Source organism: Solanum verrucosum, unplaced genomic scaffold (assembly GCF_900185275.1).
Source record: "Solanum verrucosum unplaced genomic scaffold, falcon-dt-bn FXZP01000261.1, whole genome shotgun sequence".
Lineage (NCBI taxonomy): Eukaryota > Viridiplantae > Streptophyta > Magnoliopsida > Solanales > Solanaceae > Solanum > Solanum verrucosum.
The window spans coordinates 5,838,894-5,864,276 of record NW_026019969.1 but is presented as its reverse complement, the minus strand read 5'-3'; the positions used below and the strand labels follow the sequence as shown (position 1 = coordinate 5,864,276).

The 25,383-nt window shown below is 35.5% G+C and overlaps 2 protein-coding genes across 2 annotated transcripts; both read right to left on the bottom strand.

Moving 5' to 3' along the window:
- Window positions 1-457: 457 nt before the first annotated feature.
- Window positions 458-14,834, bottom strand: LOC125816812 (DNA polymerase zeta catalytic subunit). Its single transcript, XM_049496432.1, is given in 16 exon segments — window positions 458-859; window positions 1,178-1,792; window positions 2,680-2,983; window positions 4,191-7,708; window positions 7,939-8,313; window positions 8,398-8,489; window positions 8,575-8,746; window positions 8,838-8,990; window positions 10,006-10,040; window positions 10,043-10,073; window positions 10,845-10,887; window positions 11,950-12,062; window positions 12,174-12,223; window positions 12,639-12,696; window positions 14,501-14,583; window positions 14,662-14,834. Coding segments are annotated over 16 exon segments (5,928 nt in total). The 5' UTR covers window positions 14,774-14,834; the 3' UTR covers window positions 458-685.
- Window positions 14,835-18,502: 3,668 nt separating this feature from the next.
- On the bottom strand, window positions 18,503-22,220 carry LOC125816047 (probable linoleate 9S-lipoxygenase 5). Its single transcript, XM_049495642.1, has 9 exons — window positions 21,858-22,220; window positions 21,399-21,682; window positions 20,998-21,238; window positions 20,539-20,880; window positions 20,298-20,383; window positions 20,088-20,195; window positions 19,707-20,002; window positions 19,348-19,611; window positions 18,503-19,253 (listed from the first exon to the last, which is right to left on the bottom strand). Exons 1-9 carry the CDS (start codon window positions 22,075-22,077, stop codon window positions 18,503-18,505), a joined length of 2,592 nt encoding a protein of 863 aa, XP_049351599.1. The 5' UTR covers window positions 22,078-22,220.
- Window positions 22,221-25,383: the final 3,163 nt, after the last annotated feature.

Genomic DNA, 25,383 nt, shown 5'->3' with positions numbered 1-25,383 from the left:
CAACTTGGAATGTTTTATTTGTTGATAGTTGATATAGAAAATATAAGTATTTTTTTCTTTTGTTTTTTCTTATTAAATACGATTCTGTTTGAGTTTCAAAAGGCCCCTTTAAATTTGAATGTGATGCTAGAGATTGCTTTTTTTCGACTTTTTTTTACTATATATCACTGTATAAACTCAAATTTGATGCTAAATCGTTTTTTGGTTTATTAAATTTTAGAATCGACAATTCATTCAACCACACAATATAGTCAATTGCAATAGTTTGATCTATAATACGGAAATTTTTTACACCATTATTTATACTAGTATGATAATCATATGATACAGCTTACAGCAGAATGGGATTGTGGAATATCAATTCGCATCACAGGAGAAGACTTCCATATGATTTATTTACACACAATCAACTTACCATCACACAAGAACAATTTTTTCTGTGTCAAAAAATAAAATATTTCTTTACAACATTTGGGTTACATTTTCCATTACTAAATATGGAAATCAGATAGTATAACAAGGCTTAATTTATTTTACAGGACTATTGGAAGATCTACTAGGGGAACATACATGTATATTTACAATAGACTCAGAGAATGTTGTACAACATATGTATAGACATTGTTCTTTAGATATCTAAATACTCTTTTAACACTCTACATCTTTGACACAGATGAGGCATCAATTAGAACCATTCCACTACACACCTGGGATAAAAACCTGCTTCTGTAGTAACAGTAGAGAGAGATTGCAGTTCTTTCTGGATTTTCCTCCTTTCGTAGAAAACAGAACATGCGAGAGATGTGCATTTCACCCCACTTTCTATGAGCCAATCTCCTCCTCCACAGTGCCGACATATCTAGAAGGAAGTAATAATCGTAAGCATGCATATCACAGATAACATGCTATTAGGTGTAAAACGATATTGGAGTATCTAGGATGCAGCAAAAGTGTATGTGTAGCCAAGGGGGAAATTTCTCAGGACCAATTGTGTTCTGTCAAGTGGATCATTATTGTGGCTCTAAAGAGAAGAAAGGAGAAGCTCAATTAGCAGGTAGGGAGAAGAAGGATCATCATCAACCCTGACTTTGCTTTTTGATTGAAATTAATATCTATCAATATCAATTTTATAAAGAGAATAAAAAAGAATAAAACTTGACGAGTTAAAAGTGCTCACAGCAGCAAGGTGTTGGATGTTTCTTTCCAATACTGAAGTTCTTCCTGTTAAAGCAGCAGCAACTACAGCTTCATTTCTGGAGCAGTTTTGACAGACGTAACTAGATGCCTGGATCAGTTCTCCACATATGATACAATGTTTTGACAGATAGTAATAATCAATCCTAGTTCTGTGTGCATTTGCAGTAAATCGGTGACGTTTACCAGCAGCCTCCCGCCCTGGACGAGGCATATCTGAAAACCATTGATTCAAGTCAGCTCGAACGAGCCCAAATACTCGTTGCAGAGCTGGGATTATCTGTTTCTTGATGTAATATATGTCATTTAACCTGTAAGGCGAATCAATTGAAAGAACATCCAAGGGATCTACCACGACATCAGCCAGCCTGGCACCCGGTTCACCGTGAACCACAACATAAGGCACTCGCTCTGCATACCGAGGTTCTGCCCTAGGGTCAACTCTCATTGCTTTAGTGGCAACAATTGCTGCTGGTGGAAGTGAAGAAGCCTGTGCAGAATAGGTGCCTAATCGTACCTCTTTTGCAAACACAAAATCCTGAAGAGATACTCTGCCTGATATAATCTTTTTCCACTGACGCACCAGGTAAGATTTTACCTGTGCACAAATAAAAAGAACTTTGGTAACAGATACTACATAGTTTGGAATTCCCATGAACATACACATCAACCTGATGGCAGTGACAATAACTGTTTCAACCCAATCAGAAAATGAGTATCTAGTAAATTTACTACTTTCAATTGAACTAGCTGGAGCTGCTGTACTGCTTCCTCTTATTGGTGATCTAGAGATTCCGAACTTAGGATTCACAAACAACAGTCACCAAACAGATAAGTAAGATCAACTGCATCTCAATCCAAACTAGTTAGGTCAGCAATACGAATCATCCCCATTCCCATCCCCAATTGGAAAAGGTGCATGAAGGTTAGCGATGTTTCACCTGGAGGACTCCTATAAAATAGCTTCCAAAGGGATTTCCTTCAAGACTTGGCAATCAATGTAAGTTATACTTCATGCTCTAGAAGGCTAAAAGAATGTGATGCTACGGTTAGGATGACAGATTAATAGGAACTGAAGATAAATATTCAGCGACCACATCACATGCGTATACACATAAAAAAAGACTGCTTAAAGTCGAATAGCCACTGGTTCTAAACCAGATTAGATAGAAACCAATCATTAGTCTACTAGTAATTGTTGCCTAACATCAACTCAAGACTGGTTATTTTGCCTATCAATACTGTGTTAATGCAATTTACTAGTCGGGAAATTTTCCATGCTTAGATAGGCTTCGTGCAAAGAAGTTGGTTTGTAAAATGCCTGAAAAGTGTGTACAATCATGCATAGACAAACATGTCGTGACATGTCAGAACTCGCTATTGAGCCCGCATAGTCAAGCATGTTCTAAGTTTGTTGATTTTAAATATTCAAAGAATTTAATAACACTAAAGGAAGCGACATAGGTCGGTACACATGAAAATTACCTTCTCAATATCCCTATATTCAAAAAATACTCTTAAAGAGCGCTCCATTATCTTGGACACAGCTCCACATGTATCTCTTCGTACTGTCTCAATACCTTTAGCATCAAACACTGGTTTGCTTTGGCCAACGTTCTCGTAACTATAACCAACATATCGTTTCTTAGTAAGGAGGAAGCACGAATGGTAAACCTTTTCCATCTTTAACGTGACTGGATTTGGGTTCATTGCAGTTACTTCTGACGCAATTTCATGACCAATTCGAAAAGCTTCTTCAACAGACCGTCCTTCGAGGAGTACAAACATACTGCGAAAACAAAAGCACGGATTAACCTTGAAGCATGAGAACAACACAATAATGAGAGAAATGAACTCTAAATTATCAAAGGCAACACATCAAGTCTGATGAATGAATCCATGGTTTTTCCATTTCTAATGAGAAAGTATTTGGGTTCATTACAGGTGCAACTTTGTGGCATGGTTGGAAGCTTGTTTATCATGTGTCCTTTAAGGAGAAAAGACATGCTACAAAGACAAATAAAATAACTTAACACTAACAAACCTCAAAATGATGAGAGAAATGAACTCTAAATTATCAAAGGCGACACATCAAGTCTGATGAATGAATCCATAGTTTTTCCATTTCTAATGAGATAGTATTTGGGTTCATTACAGGTGAAGCTACGTAGCATAACTTAACACTAACAAAGCTCTAAATGCTTCAAACTGCAATAAAATAAACTACATTTTGATTTGACCAACGAATCAACAAAGCTGGTTTCTGAACTTCTAGTCAACATCTCTCTGTGATTCCATCTCCCAAAGCATTTACTGACAAAATATGTTTCTTAACTCAGAAATATCTCATATGATCCAGTCAAAAGATGCTACTGACTACTGAGAACTTGATTTTGTTATAAACATGGACACTTAAAAAACTACTTTATAGCCAAAGATTAACCACCAATTTCCACTAGCATTCACAGACAAGATCAGATGGTTGCTGAAATGAGAAATATCTCATATGATGCAATCAAAACATGCTACTGAGAACTTGATTATGTCCCACAGACATTTTTAAAATATTTGGCAGTCCTAGTGTAGTCACCAATGCCACAACCATTACTTATCCATCATAAAAATGTGAGATATTACAGATAACAATGCCCCAACTCAGTCAGACACACAACGTGAAAAGTCGGAAGCCACAGAAGAGGGAGAGAAACAAGAGGAGCATGAAAATAAATAATTGGACTTCATACTAGACTGATTGGAAGAAAAAAGAATCAACAAGTGCATGTGCATGAATAAACTCATTTCATCATCATTAAATGTTTCAATAAAACTAATTATTTTCCATTACATTACACCTCCTAGCTATTTCATATGTAACTCAAAACCATGTGGCATTTCAAGATCAATGCAACTGTGCAAGCATTAAATATTGATTACTGCTTGTTGAGATTTTAAAACCTGCCAAGCATTTCAATTAGATAGTCAGCATAAACTAATACCTGTCCGTATCACCATAAATAACTTTAGCATTCCACCTGTGATTTGTGTTAACAAATGAAATAGCACTTTCCAATGTTCTACGGGCACACTGGACAATACTGTCAGCGAGCTCAGCACAAGGCATGCGCCCACTAAATCCAGCAGCTGTATACCCATAGGTCACATTTGCTATGAGCTTCAAAGCAAGTTGCCTAGCATTGAATATCCGGTGAAGAACTTGCTGTCCAGGAGCCAATTTCTTCATTGCTGTTTTAACCATAATCCTAGTATCTAAAATTTCTTCCAACAAGCGAGGTAATACCCCCTTCCGGATCCTGGGAGGCATATACATAACACCATTTGGAGTGAGCAATATTTCGTCCTTTAAATTATGCATCACATTTTTATCACGTGAATATGAACTAACACCGAGGATATTAGCATTCGTAGAAGTAACTTTACCAAGGCAAGTACAGAAGCAGAGGTTATATGCAATTATCATTGATGGATAAAGTGACTGAAAATCCAAAACGACAACAGGGTCTGCATAAAATCCAGATTTTGGTTCCATGACAAGGGGTATACATTCCATGGCTGGTTGAGAAGCAACTTGTTGGTTTCCAGGAGAAATGGCAACATAATTCTGTGCATGAGCCAACCTCAGAAACATTGATTCAACACGGTACTGTGAACCCCGAGAAAGAACTGAAAAGAAGTCGATGCCAAAAATCCGTGCAAGCTCTGATGTTCGATTTACCACATCAAGTTGATTCATGATTTGAAGGTTCAGCTTTGTCCTCTCTAAAAAGTATTCTATACATCTGTATCTTGCACGTCCAGGACCACTTAAAAACCAATTTGTCAATACCTTGTTAGGAATATATGGAAATTTACGTCTCAGCACTGCTTCAGCCACGGCCTCAAGTGTGTACAAGTTCAGCTTCACTTCACCACGCATCAGTCGCCAAATGTTAAGGACAATTCTACCCCCTACATGGACGCCACTGGCGTGAGTTCGGCCCCATTCATCATCTATTATAGCAGCATCTTCATGAAACATTGGGTCAGCAGCAACAGCTTCAGAGAAAATATCACGTAGTTTTCCTCCTTCAGAGTCTCTAGAAGCTATATTTCCCTCAGATGGAGTGCGAGATATTTTGTTAAGCAAACCAATGCCAAGGTATGCAGCCCGTTCAGCAAGAAAACCAAGGGAACCACCTTGAATATCCCAGCCCATAAATATGTCTGGGTCAAAAGAATTAATCATCTTTATGAAATGAAAAAATACTTGCCTCTCTTCAATGAAAGTTAAAACTTTACATTCAGATACTACATCAAGGTTTCTTTGAACTGATTCACCATTGCAATGCAAAAGTACATGAGTATCAGATCTAAAATCATCATCTTCCTGAAAAACAAGAACAATAATTCTTACGGCATCAAACCGAGGATCAGGTCTCAGATCACCCCTGGATTCTGCTTGGACCTCTATGCTTAATATTGTTAACTGCTGTCCACAACCAATACTAGCTGGGTCTCGAAAACCAGTTTGACTTAAGGGAGTTAGCCTTGATTTTCTATCAGGACCAGATATCTGGGAGAGATCTTGAGATCCACGTATTGATGGTTCACATTTCAAAATAATTTCTTCATCTCGTTTTATTCTTGCATCAGGGACAACAGGATTCATTTGTACACTATTGATTTCCTGATATTTTTTGTTAGCTTGAAGCTGATTTGGATTTGGTTCTGAAGCAGAATCCATCAAAGGCTGATCACAAAAGGTGGATTGAGAATCCTGCGATTCTGCTATATGATCAGAGCAAACCTTTGTTGATGGGTACACTGGTGGGCCTGAAACCACATCCATTTTAGAAGAATCTGCACAATCAAGTGACAGCCATCGACGAACACTTTCACTTCGTGGTGGTGAATATACAGGAGTCAACATGTATAAATAAGATCCATCATTTTGATAGTGAACGGGTACACCCAACAAATTGTCTTGACAAGGAACATAGTTGCTTGTTCCACAATTCGCACTGGAAATCTGTTCTCCTACTAGGCAATTCCCCTCAAAGAAAGGGGGACATTCATCTAAACCTCTATCCTGAGCACATGTCCTTATTTTATTTTTCTTGTTGACATGGTAACTAGGAGTACCACATGCAAACTGAGCATTGCGTCTAGGTTCATCTGTGAACTCCACCTTAGGAGGTTTCTTGATGAAGGTCATGCCTTTAAGTTCCAGAACATCAGCAGATACACCGATTACTGTAGATATTGAACAACTAGGACCAGCAGGAGATTGACTTAAACCTACAGCATTCTTTTGCAGCAACTTCCCACAACCAGGAAATTTTTCTTCAGTTTCAGATGTGAACTGAGAATATGGAGCAACTATAGAAGTACAAAGATCAGGATTTGAAATTTTTGTACATATCACACAGCTGTCAACATTTTCGCAACTACAGCATCCACAGCTTCCCATGTAAACGGCAGATTTTTTATTCTCAACATCAGGAAGCTGGAATAGATCTTTAGTCCCTTGTGATGTTGATGCATTTTCCTGCATAGAGCTGGATAGAAGTGGCAACTTATGATAAAAAGGACTATTTGATTTGTCAGCTTTGATGTCACCAGGCTCAACCTGCAACTGAAGTGCAAGACATGAGTTCCTTTCATGACATTCTCTCGGCTGATCTGTGATCGCTGATCGAGATATCAAGAAATCATGAGGCATTTTCTGTTTCTCATCATGAATGGATTCTGAATTAAGAGAAGAATCTTCTTTTCCTTTTGCACCAAGTTGTACCTTTTTTACCTGATTTCCATATTCAGAAGGCTCAGCCTGATAAGATCTTTTGACCCTCATCAAATCACGTGTAGAGCATTCAACTATCATACTAGATTCCACTTCACAATTAGCAGATTCTTTCGAACTTCTCGTTAGAAAATTAGGGTATTTGTTAAAATTCATGTGAGAAGAAGTTCCTCTGCCATCTCTTTCGTCACAAATGTGACTGCTAGGTGTGTGATGTGAATCATTCAGATTCTGACCCAAAGCAATTGGTAAAGAGCTCCATCCTGTTTTTTCCCTTTTGTGTTTATTGCTAGTAGCTAAAGTAGCCTTATTCCAAGAATCTGCTTGGGAAGATGTCCCGGTTCTTTTTTGTGTTTCAGATGACTCATTAACAAAAGAAATGGGGCTTGGATCATCATTGGAACCATCCAGCTGAGGAATCATCATACTCGATGAACTTCTGGATGAATGATTGTTGCTGATGGACTGAGAAGTCTTTCTATCTAATTCTTCAAAATAACAATCGTGAACAGAATCAAGAATGTCCTCACACTCTTGCTGAGATTCATTCTCGTAGGCTACATTTGCCTTCTCCAACACCGTATCAATAGTTGTTGCTGGCATTAAAGGGCTCAAAATGGTTTCCCGAGCAAGGTCATCATCAGAGTTTATGTCTTCTGCAGCTTGAGAAGATGCAAGCCAGTTTAGAAGTCTTAAGGCGTCCTGATCTGAAGCCTACATTGCAAACAATATGAATTGGAAATGGATTCTGGAAAATTAAGGATTGACTACTTGGAAGATTAAAGAAATGTAAAGCAAACAATAGAAAGCAACAAATGCTCAGGATGTCCAACCAGAGATCACATCCAACCAAAGCTTGAGCCCTAGTAAACAAAGTAACAGCACCTGAAACAACAGCAATGTTGCACAGAGTGACCGAGTCAACAACCAGGGGCCTAATTTACCTTCACATCTTGTGAGGCTTCCATGGAAACAGTTGCTTCCAATTGATCAGCTAACAATTGTTTGGGACATGCATCAGTTCCCACCCTTTTATCCAAAACATGATCTTGAAATAATCCTTCTTCTGGGCATCTGGAAGGTTCTCGTATACTATTTAAAGAGCCACAATGTCCAATATTGGCAATGTTCCCATCATTCATTGATAAGTTGATTGACTGCAGCATATCAGAAGAAACCTTCACATCATTGCTTAATTCCATTAGGATCTCTTCATATCCAATCCAATGTGAAAGCGTTCTCAAGACATCATCTCGAAGTGGTTTACCAGGATCAGGAGGCAAGCCCACTTCATGCACCCCATTCCTTGCAAACTCCTCCTGATACAAGAAAGTATATATAAAATAAACCAAAGTGATTAGAAAAAATGAATGGGCCTGAAATAAACTTGGTTATTAACAAACCTCCCAAATCGGTATTAGTGACTGAACCATTTTCTCTTGGGAACAGGTTTGTGAAAGCGACATATAGGATATCAACTGCTGATTCATAATTGCTGCATAAGCATACGCCGAATTAAGAAATTTAATCGAAGTGTAAGCACATACAAGTTGTCTGTCAAGTCATAAAAACCAACCAACCATCAACACTAGCATCTCCTTCAAGTTCAGAGATACTTTGTCGCTTAATGTTAGGGATATCTGGGTCTGTTGAAGGATCAGCCTGACTAGAGAATTTCCACATCCAATTGTCCGGAATTGTAGAAGATATCCAAATTCGCATATTGAAACAAGACTCACCATCTAAATCAACCTAAGAGATGTAACCAATATTATATGCCATAATTGTAGCACGTATTAAACTAACAGCAAACATATCTTCTATAGTGTGAAAGCCCTTTTACCTGAAACTCTGCAGTTGTGGAAGTGGACATATCAGAAGGCCTTCTTCTGTCAACGCAGTTGGCCTTCTTTGGGGAGAAAGTATCTGGAATTGGATTGCGGAACTTCATCTTAGATACATGTAGATGGCCCATCCCATACAAATTATAGTCAACCTGAACGTTTTATGCAGGAAGGGTAAAAGAATATTTTATAAGTAAGCCAGAGAGAATTAAGCAAGGATCTCAAATTTTATTAGAAACTAAGGCAGCATTTATAATGCACTTGTGAAGATGGTATATGATATTCACCTAAGAAGAAATTTAGAAACTAAGATATCATATCTTCACCTTAAGCGCATGTCCAACATCACCAGTTACTAACTATGAGAGTCTACCCGGAAAAAAAATCAAACAAGTACACTGTCATGATATGCGAGACAAGTAAACAGCAGCATATATTTTATCAAAATTTTAAGTTAACCACGAAATCTAACAGAAATAAAGCAAAAGAGAGGACAACAAAACTATTCTATTCAAGTTTTGTTAATAAGAAATCATAAACCATACAAAAACAACCAAACATACTAATCACTTCTCAATAAGGTTCAATCAGAAAACATATCAAGGGATCAACTACACAGAATTGTCCATATAGAAGCCGGCAAACCAGTTCTCAGAGAATTAACAAACACAGAATTGCTTTCTTAGCTTTGAGTAACTTAATTTATTTGAAATTAACAATCGTTTATAATTCTCTTTCTTATTTTTGAGTAATCACTCTATATTTCTGAACTTAAGAATCAGTGGTTGAGAATAGAAACAAAAATAACAGGTGAAACATGCCCCTTCGATTTGAGATCTGAAACATGGACGTCTCCACTTACCAGGACAAAAGAATTTACTATAAGGGAATAAAGCTTATAATATTCACAAAGGAGGGCCAAATAAAAAGGCAATTGCTTAAATGCAGAGGTAATCATCACTAGATGTACTTGCTGCTAAAATTGGTATGTATAAATGTATTCCCAAATAAAATTTTCTATAACATATCTATTTGCCTTTTAAGTACTTCTAAACTTTTATATATGCTTGAGATACGACATCCCCCTGTCCCTGGAGAACTTTTAACCCCTTATCACTTTAGTATGACATACAAGAGTTCACTATCCATGAATTAAAAAGTGGTTACCAGAAATTGAAGAAGGAAAGGTATATGAGATTCGTGGGCTGTAATGACTTATCCAGTACTGCGCCTCCCTGTATAGAAGGAACAGAAAATTGTAATGATAACAGGAAAAAATAAAATGATTGTCCATCCTTCAATTCCTAAGATATCAAAGGCAGTGAAAGAAACTTCAGTGTCAAGGAGACAGGTGCTTCTTCGCCAGTTGCAACATTAAGATAGCAGATATATCACATTCTAATTTACCAAGGAATGGCTTATGTGTAGTCCAAGCACCACAGTGTGCAAAAAAAAAAAGAAAAAAAAAAAAACAGAAGAAGAAGAGGCAAACTCTAGTTAACAGTGAATAAACCATGCAATAGCTAAAAATAGTTTGATAATTTGATTTAAAGATGTTTAATTTCAAAAAAAAAAAAATTTGATTTAAAGATGTATCGTGGAGGCTATTCATTCACCAAGTTCAGTTACAATGCAGTTCAACAAACTCATTGAAATTTTATAGCACATAAGAGAAAAGAAACAGAGATATAGGCAAAACAATTCCAAAACACATATGTTTGCTTAATCTAGAAGATTACAGACGTTGCGTTGTACAACCCTCCCCCCCCCTCCCCCAAAAAAAACAAATTGCATAGACCTAATTAGCATCTTAAATACTTTCATGGAGTTGCATTATAACAACTAACATGCACCTTAGCATGAAAATATATCTTGCCTAGATTTGTAAGTAGTACAATCACAATTCACAAACAGCATGATGTTAGGAAATTTTTTAAAGCAAACAACTGCTTCCTCTGTTATATTTGACCGAAATACCTAGTGTAATAAGAATTTGTTACACGTACCAGAAGAAGATTGGCAGCGCGTGAAACGTCTTGTGGATGATAGCTTATATTTCTGTCAAGGAACTCCTAGGCAAAACTCAAAATAATAAGAGATATGAGCACAACACTAAATAGTTTCTCAAGTAAATATAATACATCTTATTTGATTTACCCTGCTTTTTCCATAGGTGCATCTCAGATGGGGGTGGCAATTGGGCGAGTTGGGTCAAATTTGGGTGGGTCATAATGGGTTGAGACAACAATTGGGTCAAGACCCAACACAACCCAAAATTGCTTGGGTCAAAACGGGTTAGGCAATGGGTTATATAACGGATCAAGACCAGACCCAACCTAACCCACTTTTTTTTTAAAATTGGTAACTTTGTCTATTCCCAAATTTTACTAAGCTTAATTGTTTTATTTGTTCTTTTAAACTATTTTAGTGCCTAATAAGACTGTTTTTTTCTTTATTATGACTATATATAACATATCAAATTGAAAAAAAAAGTTTTTTAAAAATATTTTGACAAGATCTCTCATGAGCCAATTCGGATTACATATCAACCAATTTTTAATGGGTTGAGGTAATGAATAAGTGGGTCAACAACCCGCCAAAACTTAAACGGGTTGGGTGAGTTTTTGCCACCCCTAATCTCAGAATATGACCTCTTTCCTACAACGGAAGTTTTTTCTGCCTCCAATATTTCAAACTAATATGAAGTAATACTACTTTATATTACTTCAGATTTGGAGTTCCATATCCTCAACCAACTCATAAATATTTCACACTCAAACTCTCCTTTACCAGACTCAATACAATAATTACTCCAGTATGTTACACTTAAAACTTAGCGAAGACCAACCCAGCACATTAAAATGGGATGGAGAGAGTATAAGAAAACTACAAATAATTCTATCCTCAATATCCTAAAAGAATAAGAAGCTTCATTCCAAAGAGGGCAGAATGACTATTCAGGCCAGGCAGTTATTAACAAACCTCAAGGCTTGAGAAATATAGAGGCAGGGACCACCTGACCGTGTCTATTTTTGAATTTAATATGCCTCTTTACTACCTAATTACATTAATTCGCAGCAAAAAGCACCAACATTAGGTAATGTAGGATACAGATAGATCTTCAAAAACAGTTCCTCTGAAGAATGATAACCATAAAACTTCCTTGCTCGTACAAGGCTGCAGCCATGGACATGTTGACGTTTGGAACCAGCATTGCCTTTAAGCTGAAAGAAATTTTAAGACAAGTCCATGCATAATTTCAATCAGCAATTTGCAGAAAAGTGTCACCTGTAAAATCAGATGCGTAAAGGATACTCCACTCAGATCAGACTTACCTTGAGCACCTTCTCAAGAGCAAGAGCTAGAGCATTCGTGCATTCGCTCCCTAAAAGATTTGAATCCAGATAATTATATAGAGGAAACAGAGTGAAACATCAACTTTAGTAGAAAACAAATTATCTAATAAGCTTCTAAAATTTATTATGCCCTCCCAGTTTTGAGTTAACTTGTTCTTATTATGTTCTGCAGACAACGTGAACTACTAATGCACATCACGGTTTCGTATAATAAAAACCTTAGGTAAAATCAATCAAAGTACATAACTCAAGGCATTCAAAAAGCTTGTACGTATTTTTCCAATTGAAATAGATCCTTCGGATTAACTATAATTAAAGGTGTCAATAAAAAGTTTCTCCACTTATAAGTAATTAGTTTTGGATCAAAACACACACCACTTCAACTTCCTCTTACTCTACACACCACGGCCCCCCACAAAGAGAGAAATTAAAAGGTGCATTTACCTTTTTCATCTGATTGGAGGAAGAGCTCCGAGCATGGAACATAGAAATAAGGCAGGGCCTGCAACATGATGCATGTTAGGTCAGCCAGGGAGTCACGAGCAAACATTCTGTATAATCATGTCAACTTGTTCAATTATGATGTCCGCCATTTTTTGTGATAAGGGTGGCAAAGAGTGTTTCATGCCAAGGTTGAACAGGAAAAAAGAGAGAAAATTTTAATAGACTAAGATTTTTATCCTTTAAGCATGCAATTTTTTTAAAAAAGAAGTGCCAACAGCAGATAACAATTCACCCTCCTTATTATATGATCTTTCTTGCAATCCTACTCAAAGATTTAAAGCATCTTGGTGGAAAGATAAATCTCCTATTTTATATTATTAAACATATCTTGATCAACATTAAAACATTTGAGAAGAGTTACTAAAGTATCATTCACGTTACTATGTAGCACTAGATTCCAATCACTATGAAATATCATATGTTTACACAACTCCTATACTTTTAGCAACTCCAAATACACCATTGACTCTCAAGTCTGAATTGGTAAGGCGAGGAGACAATTTTTCAGATAGTATATATCCCCTTTATACTATGTCAAAACACCAAATAATTAAAAAAACCAAACACCCGACTAGCTCATATTATACTGTCAACCCATTTGGGAGACTTTGGAAAAAAATTCTAGGAGAAAAGTGTGTTTGAATAGTTGGTACTTTTTTTAAAGATTCATGAGTGTTTTTTCGTGTAAGAGGTGTTTCAATGAAAAAAACTTCAAACTCTTCTTTATTGAAAAACTTATTTGGAAAAACTACTGACAATAGAAACTAAACAGACATATTTCCAAAAGAATTCATAAACAAACGCACCAAACCGTCTTCTCTTCACAATCTGGGAAAAAATAATAATAGCAAAAGGGGCCAGCAACAGTACAGATAGACATGTAAAGCAATCCCAGGTCTCACTATTCATATGTTCACCATATTCAAATTGTTAAAATACAATTATAAAACCAGTATTCTGTGGTGTGTACAGTAAAAAAGTACAGTCTAAGGAGCAAAACTGTTCTTTGTGCAAGTGGAAAAGGATCAAAAAAATAAAATGATATAACTTCATTTTTCAGAGAATGCCTTAGTTTGAATTTAAGTAGGGTTTAAGAGAAATTGAATATGTGAGATAAAATATTGACTTTTTAAAATTTGGAAAAACAAAATAGAACTTTTTCATACAAATAGCATGCATTACGGAATCCCATCATGTATTATATTGGTTAAATAATCTATAACTAGGGTAAACAAGTACAGGTTCAATGTGAATCCTTGGTGCAGAATTATAGTTCTGAGGAACTTCCTTGTATCTCCTCTCACTGGTCTTGCCATTGGGATCACTCTTTTGAACATATCCATTGTGGAATTTATTTACTTTTTTTGATTGATAAAAGCATCATTCATGGAACTTATATACCTGGTACGAAATTATTTCTTATTAATCACCCACCAACCCATTTTTCTTGGGCACCGTATCATATGCTTTCTCCCTATCAGAAGTTTTTTGTGTAGATACCCTTCTTTCTTGGGCACCATATCATATGCTTTCTCCCTATCAGAAGTTATTTTATGTAGATATCCTTCTTTCTTGGGAACCATATCATATGCTTTCTCCCTATACAGAAAATTGATCTATTGGTTACCCTTTACCCTATTTTCCAATATTTCATTGTGCAACAAGTTTACTAACTACAGTTGGCACAATCTTGCACATCTAAATTATAATTATAGATCAAACCCTAAATAAAGTCTCTCCATTCGTTAGATGTTTAGAACAAGAAATACCAAGAAAGTCAAGAATATAAAATTCGGGCTTACTCCATGAAGGTGCAAGCAGGTCTTTTGGCCACCAGGAGTGGCACCGTACACTCTTATCACAGGGACTTCATTAACTCTCCCACCTGTTCATAAAAAGAAAGATTAACAATCGCAAACAAGTGCTCCCGATTCAAGCGAGCGGAGTAGTGAAATTCAAGAACCTTGGAAACTGCTGTAACAAATGTCGAAACCAGGAAGGGGAGCGGTCATGTAATAGTCTATTGAAACAATTCGAACACTGAAGAACTTCGAATCGGTCTGAGAATCCGCCATTTTCTTCTTCAATTTGGTGTTTCTGATTCATCTGCTTTTGGAATTGGTACCAGTTCTTTTGGCGCCGCTTTTACGCTTTTATATTAGAGGCGTTGAAACTTTTTTTTTTTGGTTCAACTTGGAAACTTACCTTACAAGATTTGGGTCGGGTAGATCCGGGCCCAACTCTATCCCTTTAATGTGTATAATATATATAGAGCAACTTTCACATATAACAAACACAAAATTCATATTTGTATACTATAGCAAAGTTTGCATAATTGTGCTACATAGCAAACATAAATATGTATATTTCGCTATACATATACAAAAGAAAGCAGTTGTATAATCTGCTTTGGTATACATATACAAAAAGATCAATTGTATAAAGTGAGAGAGGCGAGTGAGCGAGCGAGATTTGGGAGAGTGGCGAGCGAGATCTGGGAGAGGGGAGAGAGAGGAATGAAAATATATGTATATATACAATTTTCACGCATTTTATACATTTGCGTTTTTGTATAAAGTGAGAGAGGTGAGTGAGAGAGAGAGATCTGGGAGAGTGGCGAGCGAGATCTAGGAGAGGGGAGAGAGGGAACGAAAATATATGTATATATACAATTTTCTCTCGCTTTATACAAACACAAACGCATTTTATACATTTGCATTTTTGTATAAAGTGAGAGAGGCGAGTGAGAGAGCGAGATCTGGGAGAGTGGCGAGCGAGATCTGGGAGAGGGGAGAGAGGGGAACGAAAATATATGTATATATACAATTTTCTCTCGCTTTATACAAACACAAACGCATTTTATACATTTGCGTTTTTGTATAAAGTGAGAGAGGCGAGTGAGAGAGTGAGATCTGGGAGAGTGGCGAGCGAGATCTGGGAGAGGGGAGAGAGGGGAACGAAAATATATGTATATATACAATTTTCTCTCGCTTTATACAAACACAAACGCATTTTATATATTTGCGTTTGTATAAAAAACGAGAGAGGCGAGGGAGAGAATGAGAGTGGCGAGCGAGATTCACTAGGAGAGAGGTGAAATAACAATAGTTTGCTATGAAGTACAATTAAATCAAACTATATTTATATCATTTAATTTGAATTAATAGTTTGCTATTATATACAATTTTCCCATATATATATATATATATATATATATATATATATATATATAATAATAATTTGAAAATAATAGTATAAATTATAGGAACCACATATTATAAGTACTAAATAACATTATATTCCTTCTAGTTTTCTACTATTTACCAAAAATTCCTTAAAAATGATGTTTGCGGGATGCATAGCGTTGTGCACAGGATACATTAGGTTTGATACATTCCACATATTTTTGGGATTTTATCTTGTATGTTTCAGAAAAAAAACACCTTTATTATTTCCGTAAAAATAAATACAAAAATAATTACAAGAAAATTAAAATAATTAAAAAAAAGGTAACTATAAATAAAATCATATATATATAAAAACCTTATGCCTGCCTACGTGGCGCCACCACAAACCAGGATTCCTTTTTAATTTATTTATTTCCAAAACTAGCCTTCCCCTTTCATGAAAAGTTGCGACTTTTATGAAACGTTGTGACTTTTATTAAAAATTGTGACTTTTATGAAACGTTGCGCCTTTTATGAAAAGTTGTGCCTATTATGAAAGGTTATGACCTTTTTGAAGGGATGTAACTTTTTCAAATAGTTGTGACCTTTCCGATAAGGCACAATAAACATTTGTTCACACTACTCTTTGTTGTCTAGCTATAAATAGAGGGATTTCATCTCATTTTAAGACAACGAAAATTTTGAACTTCTTCTTCTTCTGCACAATTAAATATTCATGTACGATTTTTTCCTTTTTGTTTCATCCTATTGTTAAAGATCCCGGTATGTTTTTATACAGTCATTAATTTATGCTTATGTTATTAATTGTTGTTTTTGGGTACATGTTTTAAACTTTGTTGTTTACGATTCTACAAAGTTATTGTTATAAGTATTTGTTAATACGGATTAAATAACACACGTTAATTGAGTATTCACGCAAGTTTTCTCTACTGAAATTGTTGAAGGTACAGTAAAAAAATTCCTTAAAGATCTATACTACCATCTCTTGAAGACAATCAAATTTGGTATGCCATTTTTTCATCCTTTTAAAATTTATCCATCCCTTCACCAACAATTATTTATTTATTAGAAAATTTAATATCTCCGGTTGATGTTCATTTGAATCCCTAAAAATATCAAATAGTAACACTTCCCGGATAAAAAGATGAATTATAAAATCAAATTAAAGATGATTAATTGAAGGATAAATGATAAGATATTATAATTATCATCTTCATTTACATTATTAATGTTTGTTACTACGTAATCTTGTAAGTAAAATAATATAGTGTTTTAGTTTTAATGACTCATAGATTTTAAGTAGAGTATTATTTAATAAATTTTGTGATATTAAATTCCCGCACAAAGCGCGGGTGATTTTACTAATAAAATTAATAAAGCGGATCAATTTTTTGGAAAGATAATGTGCAAAATTTGGTATTTTTAGGAATTTGGTTTAAAAAACCAAAGAAAAAGGGAAAATAAAACTAAATATTTCTTATGAATAAATTGAGTCAAATATTTCGGGATGGAAATGGGTAAAATTAGATGTTTACGAAAAATTTAAATCGAATAAAGAAGGGATAAGGGTCTGAAAAATACCTTAACTTTAGTCGGATTTGCTGTTGCGATACTAAACTTTCATGAGGACCTATTACTTCCTTAGACTATTTAATATCGTATTTTAAACATATCTATTTGCTCACGTGGACATAAAAAATAATGCAAAATTATAAATAATAATGTGTCCACGTGGGCACATATATACCTTTAAAATACACTATTAAATAGTTCAGGGGGTAAAAAAATACGGTATTAAATAGTCTAGGGAGGTAATAGGTCCTTATGAAAGTTTAGTATCGCAACAGTAAATCCGACCAAAGTTGATGTATTTTTCAGACCCTTATCCCAATAAGGAAAGAAGAAGAAAAAAAAACAACATATTTTAATCTATTTTCTCCTTTAAACTTAAGTAGCAATATTGAAATTATGAATTACTACAAGAAAAAAATACATCATTCAAAAACTCAAATATAATTCAAAATCTCTATTTTAAAAAAAAATCATATTTAACCAAACCAAAAGAATCCAACAAAAATAAGAGTTAATTCCTAAAAAAATCCCTAAACTTTCCATATTTTGTAACTTTAATACTTAAACTATGAGGTATTGTTATTTTTTTCTGTCTAAATTTCTCAGTGCCAAATAACATGGAAAATAATAGCTTGACTAAAAAGGCAATTATATGTCATTTCACACTTATTTTTTAAAAAATTAATTATTCTTATTTTTTACTTATTTGTTATTTCTTCTTCTTTCTTTTGTTTTTTTTTCTTCAAAACTCAAAAGTCTATTTTTATTTTTTGAATAGCTATACAGAAACATCATATTTTTTAGTTATTTTTTATTTCCTTCAATAATTAATTTTCAGCAGCTTTCTATATCCAACACAGAGAATACTTCTTTTATATTTTGAATAGTAAAACAGAAACATCACATTCATGTTTGCTACACATGCCCTCTCTCCAGTAGTTTGTGACTAATACAAAATGACTGAAGTTTAGTGTAATCTTATTTTATGTATACACGATTCTAGTCGAAAGCAATAAGTTCAATTGAATCCATAGAACCTACGAATTATATTGAAACACTGTTGGGAATTCCGCGGCCAGTAAGTCCAAGCTCACTACTAGGACATAGCAAAGTGTAGGGAATATTGGCAGGCCCAACTCTGTTCTTCAGGTTTGGATCATCATTCATTTTAATGATCTTTTGTTCAATTTCTTCTAGCTTCTTCCCAAATCTTTCAAATGCTTGTAATGGTTCTTCATCTGTGGTCCATTCAGGAGCTCTTTTGCCAAGGAAGACTTCATCAGATGTATGCAATGACAATGCTTCTATCAACGAAATGCCAAGTATGCTTTGTGGCAGAGGAGTGATTGTCTTCAAGAAAGCCTTTTCAGGGTTGGACTTAAGTTCTTCATACTCTGAAGTTTCAGGCTCAGGCATGAACCTCCTGCTCATTGAGGGGCGGTTTGGAGGGTATCCTCCGTAAGGATATTGCCCGAAATTTATTGCTGCATGAAGTGCTGAAGCTATCCATATAATGATTGTGCAACAATCTATGAGTTCTTCGCGAGTCTGCATCTTAGGCCACCATGGTTCTTCCTTTTTGTCTCCGTGCCCCTTCTCCCGTGCTTCTTTCCACCAAGACTGCAGTTCTGTGTCTATCTTGACCATTTCATCCGTTTTGTAATAGAAGTTGCAGTAGTCTCTCACCCATGTGTTGATTGCAGACCAAATCTCCAGCCCATCTACTGCATATGGATAGTCCTCTATAACTAGCTTGATGCCATGTGGTTGGCTTGAGTCCTCCACAGCCATTCCTCTGAACATAAGCAAAATAAAAGAAGTTCAAGTCAGTTAGAAATTTAGGTAAATGATTATTCTTTTGATCTTTGGAACTTAAGCATGTGATGTACCTCTTGATGAGATCGGCAGGCAAAGCTTGCTGAGGGAAAACCCAGTCCTTGTAAATGGTAGCTGACATTTCCAGAGAAAACTTCCCAGGAAAAACTGTCATTTCTAGAATTCCATCAGCATTGATGAGAATTTGACGGGCCAATGCATTAATGTACATTGTGTCGCGGAAGTGAGGGTGCAAAAGCTTATAAATTGGATGAAGAACACTTAATTGTCTGTTTGTTGCTATGATAAATGGCTCAGTTACTGCATGAGTGTGCAACCTGTGGTCAAAAAGAGGAGTGAATTGTTGATGAATTAACAAATTTTACACTCAGGCATTGCATAATGATGAGGACTATATGGTAACAAAGTTTACCAATGAGAAACAAGCTGGTGAAACCCAGAATCATTCACTGTAACATAAGCTTTTGCAAGCTGCCAAATGGTTGCTTCGGCACCAGTTTCTGCCGGTGTATATACATTGCTAACAATTCTCGATTGCTCATCTTCTCGAGTTAACTCAATAGCAAGTGGCTTCAATGATCCATCTTCATTCAAGAAAAGCAATGTTCTTGAGGCATACGTCTGTGTGGTAGTTGTGTTTATACGTTTCAAGTACGGCATTAGGCTGTCATGGTGATCCAAAATGAAGAGTCTCTTTTCCTTGATTGCCTACATTGTATGCTTCCTTGTTCAAGCAATTACAAATGACATATCTGAGGAAAACTAGCTAGTTCAAAAAAACTTTGCTGCTTACCTGCTCTATGGTCAATCCATCTAGATTGTGCTTTACATGCTCCTCGGAAATGGTGCTCCTCTGCTCACCAAATAGTGTTGGATCTAGCTTGCTTATCGGAGGAAATTCCTGTCAGCAGAAAACTTAACAGGTCAAGGAGTAAATTTCATGTTTAAAGAATATTGTGTTATCTATCAAGGGATGACTTAGGAAAGCAAATCTTGAGTGTACTTGGAGACATCGGATAACGACAGGGTTTGGTCCAGCCAGCATTTCTCTTGCAAATTCTTCATCAGTCCCCCATGCAGATTTATCCTCTGTCATCCAAACATTTCAAAGAGAAGAATTTTTCAATGAACTAAGTCTGGTACCAGTTCAATAAAGTGTAATATCCATCACACATGCACATTGCCATATGCTTATTTAGATTCTTTAGAAAACAAACAAAAGTGTGTTTTGTTTTAGTCCTTACCTCTGATTACTTGTGGCATTGGGAACTTAAAAGCGTAATCACCATCAGATCGTAGCAGTTCTTTAAGCAGTTCCAATGGAAGGTGGTCTCGTATTTTGTCCATGAAAGACTTACTAGGCAACTTGATTCCACCTTCATAGAGTTTCGACATATCCTTAAATGAATCAAACTCAAAAGGTGTTTTATTAAAAAGAGCTAAAAACCCCGGGACAAGGAACTGAAATATTGATTTCAGTCCAGTTGCTGCAAAATCAGACATCTTTAGTGGGCTGAACCTCTCATCTCTAGGCACATAAATATCCAAAGTTTTCCTTAATGGCAGCCGGCTTTCGCTTTTAGGATCTGTAAGAAAAGATAAAAGACAACACCCTTCTTGAAATGAATGTCCTTGAGTGAAAAATTCATGCTGTTATCAATGATAAAAATTGGACAGATGATTGAACTTTGAGATCTTCTAACCAATTTTTGTAGGTGGCCGGCCTGTTCTTCCTCTACGAGGATAAGGGTAATCAGATGATCCTCCAAGAATTTTGCGAACGTGTGCTTCACCCTTCTCAGGATCACCTAAATCATTATAGACATCGTAGTCGTAAACCCTGTCCCATTCCTCACGCTTCCCAGTTCCATTTCCTCTCAGATTTTCCAGTTCTTCTTCTCTATAATACTGTAAGGGTGCTGGTGTTTCATTTGGAAGGTAAGTCTACAACAAGAAATCAAAGGTTTTTACTCAGCAGAGAACTAAATTTAAATTGAAGTTAGTATGTTAACTATGCCATCAACAGATATATCTTTCTCTGAGGACTTGAAAAGTCAATTTGTATAGTACTAATGAACAAAAGAATGTCTAGCTTTAGTATTACCTGATTGGCAAAGAAAACGCGATCTTTTTTATAGTACTCAGAGTGGTAGATCCAAGAATTGCAGACAAAATAAACTTTTCCATGACCTGGAACATCATCTAGTGTCAAAGTTTTTAGATAGAATTCATTGTGGTGAGAGTTCTTGATCAAGAAAGCCCCTGGGATTCCAATCTCCTCATTCCATTCAAAACTGACACTGAATGTAGCATCTCTTTCTGTTAAAGTTGAAATCTTCCAACCTTCCAAATGTGCTGGCTTTCCAAGCTTTCCCCTGCCCTTGTTAGCTAAAAATAAATAGATAAAAAATGTTACAGTGTCTCATGTCACCTAAAATTGGGATAAGTATCTTAAAAATAAGGCTTACATGTTACAACCGGTTAAAATACACGAATATGTAAAAAATTCTTTATACTGTCAGTGTATACGACTCAAAAAAAAATGATGAAAAGTATATCATACCGACGTCAGTGTTAACAGCACTGATGAGCTGCAGAGAGACCTTATGTCCAAGAATCTCATCAATTTGGTCAACAACAGCATCCTTGGCATCAGTTAAATCCAAGAAGTTCTTCTTCATCAAAACGACTGTTCCCTTTATGGTTTTAGTTTCACCACCTTCATATCTAGCCTTTTTACTGGCATTTTCATCCATACTTGGATCTGAAAGCTTCCTATACATTGTTGCTCAGAAAAAGTTTCACTATGTAAAAGAAATGAGAGTCAACTTTTCATACTGAAAATGAGACATGTAGCACTTGTATTTATAAGCAAAGAGAAGCATTGATGCCTATGTACAAGAAGCTTCACTTGTTCAAATCAGTCCTTCAATTTTTTCTTCAATTAACTAGAAAGACTTTTGGCATTGACTTACAAAACTTTATATAAGTTATAAATTATAATCCACCTTCCTTAGTTCATATATGGTTATTAAATTTAGCGTTTAACTCCTTCACATTTCACTATCAGGTCATTTAAAAGATAACTATAGATAATTGTCCATGAGAAGTGTGATTAATAATCTAAATTTAATTGATAATATAAAAATTATTTATAATATCGGTCTACGTACGATAACTTACATTCTTAAATTTATTACCATGTTAGGGTGAAGATTCCCAGAACATGTATCAATTTTTTTTCCGTGGATACAGCAGTATGGGAGACCATTCATTTGGTTTCATATTGTCATTGAGTAAGCTTAGATCTAACCAACAACCACTTCAATTCTTCAAAACTTAACTACTCTATTAGTTGTACTAAAAAAATTGAAAATTTACCAATATAATATGCGTTTAAATTAATAATAAGATGTAAATAAATAAGAGTAAGAATTTAGATTTAAACAAAAGAGGATAGCTTCTGTCAAGATGATGTAAGCTGCGGTTGTAAAATTTGTTGTAAAATCCTACTCAGTACTCCCTCTTCCTGTTCCGTTATCTAGTATTAGTAGTTTTTTGTTGCTGAATCCATGTAATTTCTCCCAAAATTACTCTTTTTTTTTTTTTTTTTTTTTTTTTTTACTGTTCATCTCTTTACCTTACTCCTTTCATCTCTTTTCTTTACCCATTTTCTTAGCACCTGCTTCTTTAACCACACCCTGGGATTCACAGTCCTTTTGGTTTTCTGACCATGGCGGACTTTCAAAATCCCTAGGTATTTACAGGTTAATCTATCGGGGTTACTAAGAGGATAGAGAACTAACCATTTACTAAGAATAAATCAAAGAGTGAACATGTTAACGAAAATCATAATAGCATATCATAATAATATGAACATCATATCATATATACACACATAATAACATACACATAATAACATAGTACATACACTTAGGGAGAAGATTACTAGGATCTAGAAAACAGATAACTACTTACATGATAATGGTCGGAATGAGGTTTCCCTTTCGGGAGTCCCCGAAGTGACCTTGCAGGTACTTGTAGGAAAATAAACACTCACACTCTTTGTACAAACACAACAAACACTTACTCACTTTTTATTTTGAAAGGGAAGGGGAATATGTAAACTATTACTTAGAAATATTTAAGCTTTTGCTCTCTGCTCTGCACTTCGCTCTATCTCTTTTCTTGTAATATCGTTCTATTTATAGAAGTCCATCCGGATTTGAAATTCGGATTTCAATTTCTAAAAACTTTCTTCACCTGCCGGGTGCTCTTTGGGCCCCATCGTCACATGGCTTTGTGAAACCTTTGTTGAAATTGAGTGTCCTTCTTTGTCTTCTTGTGATAGTGGAGTAGTGGACATGTAGTGGAGTTTCTTTATCATAATGGACTTGTAGTGGAGTCTTGTAGTGGAGTCTTGTAGTTGATGAAGGCTTGTGATGTCACTGCTTACCTATTTGTAGTGGAGTCTTGTAGTTGATGAAGGCTTGTGATGTCACTGCTTACCTATTTGTTTGTCTTCTTGTGTTGATGTTATTGCTACGTATTTCTCTAGGTATCCAGGTTGTGTAGTGTTACAGAATCAAAACTCATCCCTGAATCATTGTCGTCATTTGGATCATAATGTTGATTAAACTGGTCTGATAAATTATTTTCGTCACTGCTACTCTCGTGGTCAGAATTTGCTGGATCTGGCTTTGGATTTTCTCGTATGATTTTTTCTTGTACTTCTTTAGTCTTTTCTGTGAGAAATTTGTAAAGGGAACTTTTTATTATTTTTTCTATTCTTTTATTTTTTTTTCTTTTTTGGAGGAATCCTTTTGTCCTTTTACTTGTCTCTGCCATTGTATTGAAGCTTGCCGGCAGAATTCTTACACTTTTTGGTAAAGTGTCAACCATCAACGGATTTGATGAGTCTTTACCCGCTACCGTTTGAACGGGACTAGCTGTACCTTTAGCTGGTACAATAGCTTTTTCTACATTCGTTGGGGAATGTACACCCGTCTTATCCATTTTGTGGGGAGATGGAGAACTCTTATTTTGATCGGTATTTCCAAGTAAAAATCTTATCCTCTCTTGTAATGAGTGGATATGTTGTGTCATTTTCCCTTTTTCTGTTTCTAGTCTTTCGATTGTCTGATTTAGCCTTTTGAATCCTTCCGTCATTGAGGAACAATGATCGCAGAAAATGATTCTGTTTGTGTCTTTCTGAATATTGTATTGCAAAGACGGTCTTGAAATTTGTCTCAAAGCTGGACTGATGAAATAATTAGGCCCGAGAGTTCCTCTAGCATAGTCTAGTGCTTCATTCAAATCATTGAATCCCTTAAAGAGTGGGGTAGGGAAGTCTTTAATTGAATCTACTACTTCTATCCATGTCTGGAACACGCCCTGTAATTTTCCTTGAATTACTACATAAAATCTGAATTTTTTGTCTTCATTTTTGTCTGTAAAATAATGGCTTAATGAATTTACTACGGACACGAAATAACTGTTGTCTCGAGGAATCTTGTTGTATGCTATCCATAGGTTGTCTATTAAGCATCTTTGAGGTCTATCTATCTTCGTTTCTGGCTTCACCCTGAAACTTAGATTGGATGGAGGATAGAAAATTAAATTTTGTTTTCCAAAATATATTCTTTCCATGCTCGTTGTATTTTGTCTTGTTTGTGGTTGAAATGAAGTATTTCCTAAGAGAGTCTGCAACAAGTCTTTGTCTTTTTGCCCACTTGAATTTGAACTAGATGCTCCGTCTTTATCTGTACTCATGCTGAAAACAAACAGTTAGTTTTCATAAGTCTGCTTAGTTGATCTGCTAAAGAATTATCTTTCCCCTTTATATGCTCTAAAGATATATTGTATATTGATGTAGCGTCTAAAAAATTTAACCATCTTCTTTTACTACTATTTTTTCCTTCTATTTTTTGGTGAAATTTTACAATAGCCTCGCAATCCATTCTTACCAGAATTTCTTGTTTATTAATAATGTATAACTTAAAACTATTTAATCCGTATATAACTGCCAAAATTTCTGCATCTATGCTACTCATATTTCCCTTTTCTTTGTATTTTCCGCTGTGATAAGC